We start from the raw sequence: 12549 nt of genomic DNA, 5'->3' as shown, positions 1-12549 counted from the left end.
TACTGAACCTTACACTTCTGTTATTCCACAATTCATTTAATTTGTGAAAAGATCCAGTGAGTGCAACCTAGCTTGCCCTATGAGAAATCCTCTAAAAATTGATGCAAAAACTCTAATTTAATTTATAGACTCCATAGCCCAATGAAATTATAACACTCAAATCAACCAAAACTTTCAAACAAAACAAACAAGTACAATCATAACTAGCCTAAAACTTACATAAAAATAAAGCTAAATTAAACATAGAGATCCCTCTCTGAAACTGGCAGGGCTAGATTCCAACTTTCAAAGTGGTTTTGATAATATTCAATGTGTTTATTCCCTCAACATCAAAAATATAGAACGACAACATAGTGGCGACCATACTGGGGAAGAATACTTTTTAATCTAAAACATTATTATTCCTTATTTTTCAATGAGTATTTAAATAAAAAACTTGGTATATCATTATGAAATGCATGATCTGAGGTTGTTATTTTGTAAATATTTAATGTGTTATTGATTTTGATTTTTAAACAATATAAACTTTGAAACGAGAACTATAAACTCAAATGAGAACTATGCCCAAAAACTCCGAAAAAACATGAAAAACGGTGCTAAAAATGAAAAGTGTGTATACTAGAATGATGATTTTTTTTTAAGGTCAATTTTGAACATGTTTTAAAAATGGCAATGAGAACGAATTTTTTGTGCAAAAATTGTGCAAAAACCATCTTGAAAATGAAAAGTGCTAATGATGGAATGATAGATTTTTTTTTTAGGGTTCATTTTCAACATTTTAAAAAAATGCAAGTAAAACCAAATTTTTATGTGCAAAAAACACCCTCAAAACAAAAGTGTTGATGCTCGAATAACACTTTTTTTTTTGGTAAATTTTCAACATTTTGAAATAATGGTGTAAAAGATTTTGTTATGGCTCCAAAAAACATTAAAATTTCAAAAAAGTGATGAAAACATAAAATTAAAAATAAAAACAAAAATAAAAACAATGAAAAAAAGACAAAAAAAAAGTTAAAAAAAAGAATACCAAAACGTAAATAAAAATATATATTAAAAAAAAACAATTATAAAAATGTAAAAACAAAAACAAAAAACAAAAAACAAAATTAACCTATAATAAGAATTAAAAAATTAAAAAAATTTAAAGAAATAAATAATAAGAAAAACATATTTCCAAAAAAATAACATTTTTTTTTAATGTGGTAAACCATAAAAAAATTTGGAAAAAAAAAAAAAAAACTATAAAATTAAGTAAAAATAAGAAATTTTAAAAAAGCATTAACAAAAACTAAAAAAATAAAATAAAATTAAAAACAAACTAGATTAAAAAAAAAAAGAAAAATAACCAAAAAAAAAGAAAAAAATTTAAAAACTACAAAAATTAAGATTAAAAACATTTTCAAAAAACCCTAAAAAACAAAAATATGCAGAAATTAAAAATAAAATAAAAACCCGAAAAACAATTAAAATTTAAAAAAAATACATATTTTCTAATTAAACATCATTTTCAAAAAGATTGGACGCGGAGCAGTGGCGAATTGCAGGGTGCCGAAGATCAGGGTAAAGGAAAGCGCGCCTCTGGAGACTGAACAAACCAAGGATTGTAGAAAAGAAGGAACGGGAGATATAAAAATCGGAAGGAACTGATGGCCAAATGGCAAATGTAGAGGGGAGGGGAGAGATCCCCTCCTTCAAAAATATAGTAGCAGGGGAATCGAGCAGAGACGGAATGCAAGGTGGCTTAAAGAAAAACAACAGAGACACGCCAGTACTGGGAAATAGATGGCAAGCAGGACTAAACGACAGATGTCTTCCAAGAGCACTGAAAAAACCAGGTATGTAATCCCAAACAACAAACTTGAAGAATATAGGTGTTATATGAGGGATCACGCTTTAATCTGCAAATTTATAGGGTTTTGGCTGTCAGAAAAGGATCTATTTAAATGGATTCAGCAGAGGTGGAAACCTAAAGGGCATATAGACATGAAACTAGGAGCAAAGGGTTTTTTTACAGTCATATTCTCTAACCTGGAGGACAAGGAAAGAGTTTTCGAGGGAGGACCTTATTTTATGAATAGTGCGGGCCTTTTCATGCGTCATTGGGAGGACTGTTACAATCCAGACAAGGAAAAAATGTTAGCAGCCCCCATTTGGATCAGACTGTTTGGTTTACCAATAGAGTTTTGGGACCCTGAGATCTTAGAAGGAATAGGCAACACAATTGGAACATTTGTCAAAGTAGCCGAGACTACCAAAAGAGGAAGATACACATCCTATGCAAGGATATGTGTATATATGAATATAACAGAGCCGCTTCCTGAATTTATTGAACTAGAATACCATGATGAAGTGTGGCAGCAACCGGTGGATTACAAACATATTCCATTTCGCTGCAGGCGATGCCATGAATATGGGCACCTTTTCAGACAATGCCCGTTAAACAATGCATAGGAATCAATGAAGAAGAGGACTGAAAATGAGAAGTCAACAGAGGTAATGGATGGACCGGACGAGGGCTTCAAAGAAGTGCCGATAAGGAAAAAACAGGCAAAAGAAATGCCAAGGACGCAATTACCAGCCAAAACAATACCACTGGAAAATCGAAACAAGTTCAAAGCTCTCCAGGGGGAGGATGAAGAAGTCGAAAAGGAAGAAAGTGATGAGGATAACATGGAGATATTGAAAGAAACAAAAGAACAAAACCCTGTTCAGGCAAACTTGGAACAAGGAGGAGAAGAGGCAAACACAGATCTATACAACGAGCAAACTCAAATGGAGGTCGACCCTCAGAAAGATAGAGGAACTGATGAGGAGCGGATCATGAGAGGACTATTACAGGAGTGGAGGAACCTAGACGAGAGATTCATACCAGAAGAACAAAAGCAATTATATAAAGAGATGTTTCAAAAATATAAGGAGAAGGTAGGAACATGTCCGGCAAATCAACCAGAGCAAGCAGGAATGCAAGGGCCTCAGAGTATCGGAATGGGCAGCACTGGCAAAGGAGGGAGGAAAAGGGGGCGACGACCCATGAGTGAAACAATACAAGTGGTAGGAGAGATGCTGGTTAATTCAGGCAGAGTTATACCTCTCTCAGAGGTATTCCAACAACCAACAAAACTGTTAAAATGATAATAACAAGCTGGAATATCAGGGGTCTCAACAGCAAAGGAAAACAGAGATACCTGAGGGATAGGTTGAAGAGAGATAAACCTAGCATAATGATAATCCAAGAAACAAAGATTAACACACAGAAATTGGAAGAAATAATGAGAAAATTTAATACACATTATGAAGTGATGGGTCAAGATGCAGTAGGCACGGCAGGGGGGCTTGCAGTTTTATGGAACCCTGAAGAGGTTCAATTTGAAAATTGGGTCAGCCTCCCATGAATCCTTTCAGGAACCTTCAGACTAATAGGATCATCGGATTGGATAATCCTCTCAGGTGTTTATGGGCCGCACTTACCAAGCGAGCGTAGGGGCTTTCTTCAAAACATGGAGACTATGCGAAGGCTGCTTCCAGAGAAGCCATGGATAGTTGGGGGAGATTTTAATATGATTATGACACCAGTGGAAAAACGAGGAGGACTAAGAAGACCAGATCAAGATATGGAAGCCTTCAGGGAGACGATAATGGAGCAAAGACTGGTAGATATTCCCACTATAAATGGGATACATACATGGAACAACAGAAGAGGGGGAAAAAATCAAATTGCGTCGAGATTAGACAGATTTCTAATCTCGGAGCAAATTTTGAATATGGATATCTTTGTAGAAACAATGATCCTCCCTGCAATAGGCTCAGATCACTGGCCTATCAGACTTGAAATCAGCATCAACTCGACACCAAAAAGACGACCCTTTAGGTTTGAAGCGTTCTGGCTTAGGAATCAGCAATTTTTGCCAAAGGTGGAGGAATGGTGGAACCAAAGCCAACAAAGAGGGTGGAGTAAGATGCAAACCTTCCATCTAAAACTAAAAGAGATCAGAGAAAAGATAAAAATTTGGAATAAAGAGGAATTTGGGAATATATTCAGGGAGCAGCAACGGTTAGAGGACAAAATGAAAAGGCTGCAACAAGAAATTATATCTGAAGGCGGAAGCGAGGAAAGGAGCAGAGAAGAAGGGCTACTGATAAGTCAACTTGAAGAAAGGAGAAAACAGGAAGAAATATTGTGGAAACAAAAGTCTCACATAAATTGGCTCCGAGAGGGAGAAAAAAATACAAGATTCTTCCACCAGGCCATGATTCAGCATAGACATAGGAATAGAATTTTCTCCATTAAAAATGAGGAAGGGCATCGCATAACGCAGCACGAAGGAATGGAACAGACCCTAGTCAAACACTTTAAAGACATCCTTACGGAGCCTCAGGTGGACAGAGAAACAACTATAGGAAGAATATGTAATGAAATTCCAAAAATGATCACGAGGGACCAAAACTTAGCACTGATGAGAGCTGCAACTTTGGAGGAAGTGGAGGAAATTGTGAAAGGAATGAAAAAAAAAAGGCCCCAGGCCCGGATGGGTTTACCGTGGAGTTTTACCAAGCAGGCTGGCACTTTTTAGGGCAAGACATCCTGGATGTGGTAGAGGAATCGCGAAGACATCAGAAGGTATGGCATGGTCTAAACTCAACTCTTCTCTCTCTGATTCCTAAATCTGCTCACTCAGATTCGGCTCAAGGATTTCGCCCGATTGCCCTTTGTAATGTAATTTATAAAATCATTGCTACTTTAATGGCCAAAAGGCTGAAACCAATTCTCTCTAGTATAATCTCCCCGGAACAAACTGGGTTTGTGGAGGGGAGACAAATTCTTGATGGAATAGTGGTATCTCAGGAAGTGATTCATTCCCTGAAACAGAAAAAGGAAATGGGAATGATGGTAAAACTGGATCTCTCTAAGGCCTACGATCGTCTAAATTGGAATTACCTAAAATCAATTCTAATGGCATTTGGATTTTGTAATAGATGGGTGAATTGGATTTATGAGATGGTATCAACCCCAAATTTCTCCATCCTTTTAAACGGATCCACAACCTCAATGTTCAACGCTACAAGAGGATTGCGGCAGGGAGACCCTATATCACCATTCTTGTTCATAATTGCAGCAGAAGGCCTAGGAAGATATCTCAAAAAAGAACTGAGGGAAGGAAAAATCAAAGGACTGAGACCATGGGGAAATAACCTTCCAATTACACACCAGCAGTTTGTTGACGACATCATGCTTTTTTGTGCTGTTTCATTACGAGAAGTTAAGAGGATAAAACGGATTTTGGATCTTTTCATGGAAGCTTCAGGTACTGAGATTAATAGGGAGAAATCATGCACTTTCCTCTTCAACACACCTGAAGCGGTCAAAGGACATCTGACCAGAACTCTGGGATTCCGATCAGGAGAATTACCAACAAAGTATCTGGGAAATCAATTAGCCTTACACCCTCTAAGAATTGCAAACTGGCAGCAAACGGTGGAAAAGCTTAAGAGCAGATTGACAAATTGGGCATTCCGATCTTTGAACATAGCAGGCAGACTTGTTCTTCTTAAATCAACTCTCCAAGCAATTCCTATTTATCCTCTCTCGGTTATGGCAGCCCCCAAAGGAGTGTGTACAAAAATGATAGAAATTTTTAGAAAATTCATCTGGGGAGGTCCAAAACAGCAAAAAAAATGGGCTCTTATATCGTGGGAAGGCTTAACAAAGCATAAGGAAGAAGGAGGCCTAGGTCTTAGGGATCCGGGTACTATGAATAGAGTCCTGGGAGCGAAGCTATGGTGGAGGTGGATGAGGGGAGGAGAGGATCTATGGAAAAATATCTGGACACAAAAATACTCAATGCCTACATCTGTGGAGGACATTCTTAGATTAGAGGAAGTCCCAAGGGGCTCCACAGTATGGGACCTGGCAAGCCAAAACAGGGACATTATAAGCAGGCATGCTTTCTGGGAAATAAGGGATGGCAATATAGCCAAATTTTGGGAGGAAGCCTGGCAGCAAAGAGAGAGATTGGCGGGGCTCCAACTTTTGCAAGACACGTATCAAAGGGCAACAACAGAAGGGTTACATTATGTGAATGAGTATTGGAAAGAAGAAAGGCAAGATGAGACCTGGAGAATTTGGAGGAATCCAGAAGAATGGGACAATAATATAGATCCTGAACAGAGAATGGTATTTGCAAAAGAAATGGAATCAAGAAGGATAAAAATTAGAACAGGCCCGGACATTCTTCGGTGGGGAAGATCAGCAAAAGGCACTTTCACGGTAAAGGAAGCATACTATCTAACCACTCATCAGGTACAAGAAGAGGAGGAACTAGGCTGGAAACAAATATGGAAAAATAAATGGTGGCCAAAGGTAACCTTGTTCGCATGGCTGACAAGAAAAGGAAGAATCCTGACGTGGGACCAGATTCAAAAGAGAGGTTTCTATGGACCCCCCAGGTGTAGCCTTTGCAAACAAGACATAGAAACGCAGGAACACCTCCTGAATTCATGCCCAATCGCCCTACAACAATGGGTTGAAATCGAAAATCTCTTTGGAAAATCAAATAGGGATCCCCAGGACATTAAGCGAACCATCTTCCAGTGGGGAAAAGGTCAATTTTCATGCCAGGTGGTGAGGAGAGCCTGGAGTCTGGCAATGGGATTCAATATATGGCTAATATGGAAAGAAAGAAATCTAAGAATATTTCAAGACAAAGCCAACCCTCCTGAATCGATCTGGAAGCGAAACAAGATTCTCATAAGAGAGACTATTCTAGCGGAAGCTTGGGAGGAAGAGGACTGGAAAACAACCCCAGAAGAAAGTAGAATCTTAGACAGTCTAGATCTGAAGTTGAGTATGGTCCATCCTCAAAGCAAAAGAAATCAAAATACCCAGAGTAAGAGTCTGTCCAAGTTTATCTACCCTCAAGAAAACTTCATCAAACTGAATTTCGATGGGGCTTCCAAGGGAAACCCGGGGCCAGTAGGTTTCGGGGGTATATTCAGAGATAGCCAAGGACGTACCAGATGGGTCTATGCAGATCAGGGAGGTATAATGAGTAATAATGAAGCAGAATTGATGGCAGCATACCAAGGCATCAGAATAGCAATTAGAAATGGTTATACTCAGGTGGAGATTGAAGGGGACTCACAGCTAGTTATTGAAAGTCTCAGGAAATTGAATAATGGTAAAGATTGGGAACAGGTAGCGAAGAGCTGGAGGACGGCGGGGTTAATTCAAGACTTGGCAGACACCATGAAACATATAGATTACAAAATTTTTAACCATGTAAAAAGGGAAGGAAACAAAGCAGCTGACTTCCTAGCCAACTGGGGATGCAATGAACAAGATGGGAAGGTAGATAGCATATGGCCAATGCAGGTGGACAAGCCACGATGGGAGATCCTTACCTCGATTATCACTCAGGATGACAAAGAGACTACAACTGCATGAAAAAAGCTACAGATGGCCCCCGATCGGGGTGGAGAAGGTGGAGAAGCATGGAAAAATCATGAAAGTAGAGAGGAGGCAGGGCGTGCCACCACGAAACATTAAAATCATTCAAGTTGTCATGATGGCTTTCAGAACCGGCAGGATCCCGAGGCCAAGAAATGACAGGGTAATGAAGACAGTTGATGGCAAGAAGGGCAGTGATCAAGAGATGAGGGGAGAGTGTAAGACCGACGGCTTTGATGCGAGAGGACGGAAGGCAACTGGCACATGGTTAATAAGAGAAGACAAGGGCAACCCAAAATACTGCATGCGCCAAAGGGAGGAGACGCAGAGCAGTAAAGGAGGAGTGGCACCGCACCAAAGGGTGGAGTCGCAGAGTAGTAAAGAAAGAGTGGTATGCTGGGATATTCACAGCTGGAATAGGCTCGCCAAGGTGAATCAAACTTATGCTCAGACAGTGAGTACAGGCAGAAGCTTAGAAACTGTAAGACACATAACATTTGTAGAGAGTAACCAAGAGGAGAAAGGCCGGGAGCTAGGCTATCACAATATCAGTTTGAAATTAGACGAGGAGAGCGTGGGAAAGATTGAGGTTGACACGAATATGGAGGGAAGCGGGATAGGACAGGTCAGAACCAAGCGAGGAACTCGGGAGGGCATAGACCAGGGCCAGGTGGCGATAGAGGAACAAGGGTTTAATGAGGAAGTGCAGATTATAGAGAAGCCTCACCAAACGCAGGCGAGGAAAGGAGGAGAAAGGAAAATCAGGAGACCAGGGAGAGACCAGCAAGACGGAAAAACAAATCAGGAGAAGAGAACCAGAGGACAGGGAAGGGAGGATTTAACAGAGAACATAAGTTTTGAAATTGGTCAAGGAAGCGAGCCAGCAGCGAGGAAAAAACCTATGAATCCAGGCAGAGGTAGAGGACGCCGAGGCAGAGGTAGAGGGTGGAAATTTGAAAGGCAGGAACAGAGTTCAGAACCGCCAGCTGACCAGCGACGTGGACGAAGAACCATGAATCAAATGGTTCAAGAAGCAGAGAAAGCATATAATGAAGGCACAAATGCTGAGATACGTAGGATAATCCAGGAAATGGAGGCCAATGCCTTGCAGGAGGACTCAGAAACGGAGATGGAGGACTGGGGAAATTTGATTCCTGATCCAGGTAACACCAGAAGCCGCCTGTCCCTATATAAGCAGGCCCTTCATGTTTACTGGGTTGTTAAGAGAATTATGGCAAAAGCGATGGAACAAGTAGCAATGGAAATGGCAGAAATGGCTCAGGGCATCCCAAACTTAAAAAGAGAAATGAAGAACCTCCAGATCACCCTGCTCATGCAAGACAGCAAGCTGGAAGAAATTCAACAACTTCTGAAGAAGATAGTGCCAGAGATAAAAGCTGAAGATACCCCTCCTGAAAACGAGGTAGACTAGACTGTCAAGCTTCGTTCATGGATTTTGTTAGATAGTCGAGCCCTCTGTTTGTTTATAGTTTGTTTATAATGGTGAAAGGAAGCAGTTTTAGCAATTTCGGTAGTATAGTTCACCTGGCATGGATAGATAGGTTGTTACTTTTTTATTACTGGTTGGCTTTCAAAGACTTCAGGTGGCCAACAGACCCGGTTTCCCTTCGGGGCGGGTTGAGGTCACCAAATATATGTACTTATTATAACCTGCTTCAATAGAAAATGAAAGGTCTTACTTTTGCCGACAAAAAAAAACATCATTTTCAAAAAAACATTAAAATTTAAAAAAAAAAACCTAAATATATATTTGATATTTTTTAAAATAACATTTAAAATTTAAAATATATATATATATATATACAATAAACATATTTAACAAAATTTATTTTTTATTTAAAAAAAAACAATTTTATCGGCCACCGCCTCCACGGGCGGCCAGGTGGTAGCTATTCAATTCCGAGAATCGAATAGCCACTTCTCGGCCACCCCCACGGGAGGTTGGGTGGAGAATCGGATACCCAACACTCAGCCGTCTGTGGGGGTGGCCGAGTGGTGGTTATCTGATTCTCAGAATCAGATAACCACTGCTCGGCCACCCAACGTTTGCTATCCAATTCTGAGAATCGTTATCCACCTCAAGGGCGGTCAGGGGGTGGTTATCCAATTCTGAGAATCGGATAGCCACCACTTGGCCGCCGGTGGGGCTAGTTATCTAATTCTCGGAATCAAATAGCCATCGCTTGACCACCCGTGGTGGTGGCTATCTGATTCTCGCAATCGAATAGCCATCGCCTAGATGCTCATGGCGTGGTTATCCAATTCTTGAAATCGAATAACCATCGACCGGTTGCCCATGGGGGTGGCTATCCGATTCTCGGAATTAGATAGCTACTGCGCAGCCACCCGTGGGGGTGGCCGGGCGGCGGCTATCTAATTTTGAGAATCAGATAGCCACCGCCCGGCCACCCCCACTGGTGGTTGGGCGGTGGCTATCCGGCCACCCGCTCAGGTGGCTGGGCGGTGGCTATCCGATTCCGAGGGTGGCTGGTCAGTGGCTATCCGATTCTCGGAATCGGATAGCCACCTCCCAGCCACCTGAGGGGGTGGTCAGGTAGTGGCTATCCGATTTCGAGAATCGGATAGCCAACCCCATGGGCAGTTGGGCGGTGGTTATTTGATTACGATTACGGGAACATGCGTTCACTACTTTTAATATGTGATTTTCGCATTAATTTTTAAGTCAATAATTATTTTTTGAAAAAAAAAGTGATTATTATTATTTTTTTGACATAAAATTCATAAAAAACTATTATTTAACCATTTTTAGTTAAAATTTTCGTATAAAAATTGTGATTTTGACATGTCAATTCTAGCAAAAAATTAACAAAACGTGTAGCTTTTTAGTTATATTTATGTTAAAAATGGTTATTTTTATGTCCATTGTTGAAAAATATTGTTTTTTAGAAACAATTATTTCATGTGAATTGAAAAATTAATTAAGGATGTATAAATATGTAGAATATCGAAAATTCAAAATATCGACATTCTAATCTAAAAATACAAAACAATAAAAACCTCACTACAAAAAAATAAAAACAAGAAAATATGAAGAAAACGACCACTTCAAAAATTATTAAATTTACAAAATAATTAATTACATTTCATACATTATAAAATTTAAAGTCAAAAAATAGGTCTTTTCAAAAAAGGGTCTGATGCAAAATTACCACTTTTTTAAATCAGCATGAAAATCACTACCATTCTAAAATGCAATGTACATAAAAAAAATTTAAAGTGCCAAAAACTATGCTCTAAAAAAGACATGTGTGTTCTGCATCACCCCTTTTCAAAATCAGGTCACTTTTTTGCTATCTCTACGAAACGAGTAACAGTATCAGTTCCCGTTTCAAAGTTTACATTGTTTTTATTTGTGTGATGATTTTTAATAGGCCTAGCTCCCAAAATAATTTTCACTTGATCTCACCCTAACCCCAACCCTATTGAATTTGTAGATAACCCTGAGAAATTGGTGAGAAAGAAAGGTTTTACAGAGAGTCAAGGTAATAATAGTCCATTATCTATATTCAATTCTCTTCCTGAGAATCTTCCTTTATCAAGGTCTAACTCTCTTCAAAAGAAATTCAAGACTATTCAAGATATAGAGTTTGATTTGCATTTCTAGCATAGTTTGTTTAGATCAAAATATGAGGCTTTTCTAGATCAAACTATCATTGATAAAGCCCTATTTCAACCATACATACCCCAAACCGAGCTTCTTGAAACAGATCCAAACCTTGAATCCCTATAGCAAGTTGACAAATTACAAGGTCTAGTTTTGATTTTGGACAACTCTATTGAAGAAGCTTATATTCAACAATCCGTTGAATTTTCTACTTTAACAATTGAAGCAGCCTCTTTGTCTAGTCAATATTCCCAGTCTGTTCATCTACAGCCTCCCAGTCCTACTTATTCCATAGTCTCAACTTCCTCACCTGTGATATCTCAAACTGTTATTTTTACTATCCTTATAGTTATCACAACTACACCTACATCAGGTCCATCTTTCGGTCAATCTTCCAGACCAATTATGGCAGGTAGGTATGCACCTTTGGTGTTACCAAGCCAGCTAAATGCTATGCTTGGAGATTACCAATCTAAAATTGTGACCTTTGATAACACTGGTGCTTATACTGCTCAGCAGCGTGTAGATAGAATGAATGATTTGTTTGACCTTCAATAAGTAGATGATGTCGATGTTAAAATGAGATTGTTTGCTCAAAATTTAGGAGGTGATGTCAAAAAATGGTTTAGGAGTTTACCTGCAGGAAGTATAGCCAACCTTGATGATTTCCATCAAAAATTCTTAGCTAGATGGGAAATAAAGAAAAATCCACTTCAAATCCTAAATGAATATAAAGACTAAAAAGAAAACCAAATGAAAATGTGGAAGAATACTGTGAACGGATTAATATTGTTTAAAATGCCATTCCACAAGACATCAAGCCATCCCCTGCCCTAGATTTAATTGATTTTCCTAATGGTTTTGATGTAGACATGGAATATCAACTTAGAGAGAGAGAGACCCGGAAACTTTCGAAGAAATTCAAGATAATGCTATTAAAGTTGAAGCTATCATCTTAGATAAGAAGGCCAAATCAAAATCTGAACACAGGGTTGCCATAAAAGAAGAACCTTCTACTTCTTTTTTTATCATAAAATTGATAACCTAGTGAGAGTAGTGAATCAGATGATGCAAAGAGTAAACATCAATGACCACACTCAAGTAAGATTGAACCAAAATGCTCCTCAAAATAGAAACCAAAACTTTAGAAGGAATGTTCCCCAAATTAAAAAAAGAGAACAAAAGGGTCCAGACCAACAGGTTTGACCTCCTTTTGAGGAAAATTACACAAACAACGATGGAAATATTTTTGAATATGTGGATGATAACCGGATAAATTTGATGGGGATAAACGATGGTGAAATAGTTTTCCTCACTCAAGAGGAGCAGGAACTTTTTTTCCTAGCCAAAACTGAACTAGATTCTGAAGAATTAGATGAATATAAATAATGGTTTGAAAATGCCATAATGGAAGTCGATAGGCAATATAACCTTAGGCAAAAAAAGAATCCAAACACTC

At 38.9% G+C, this 12549-nt stretch overlaps 2 protein-coding genes across 2 annotated transcripts; both read left to right on the top strand.

Moving 5' to 3' along the window:
* Nucleotides 1–1654: 1654 nt before the first annotated feature.
* Nucleotides 1655–2451, top strand: LOC149267030 (uncharacterized). Its single transcript, XM_089409999.1, has 2 exons — nt 1655–1835; nt 1928–2451. Exons 1-2 carry the CDS (start codon nt 1655–1657, stop codon nt 2449–2451), a joined length of 705 nt encoding a protein of 234 aa, XP_089266125.1.
* Nucleotides 2452–3497: 1046 nt separating this feature from the next.
* Nucleotides 3498–4571, top strand: LOC149267029 (uncharacterized). Its single transcript, XM_089409995.1, has one exon. The coding sequence runs from the start codon at nt 3498–3500 to the stop codon at nt 4569–4571; it is 1074 nt and encodes a 357-aa protein (XP_089266121.1).
* The last annotated feature ends 7978 nt before the right edge of the window (nt 4572–12549 follow it).

This window comes from Pinus tabuliformis, chromosome 6, assembly GCF_031772625.1.
Source record: "Pinus tabuliformis cultivar Carrire ecotype Pingquan chromosome 6, CPIR1, whole genome shotgun sequence".
In the NCBI taxonomy this organism is placed as follows: domain Eukaryota; kingdom Viridiplantae; phylum Streptophyta; class Pinopsida; order Pinales; family Pinaceae; genus Pinus; species Pinus tabuliformis.
The sequence above is the reverse complement of the archived record's forward strand: the minus strand, read 5'-3'. Positions and strand labels throughout refer to the sequence as shown.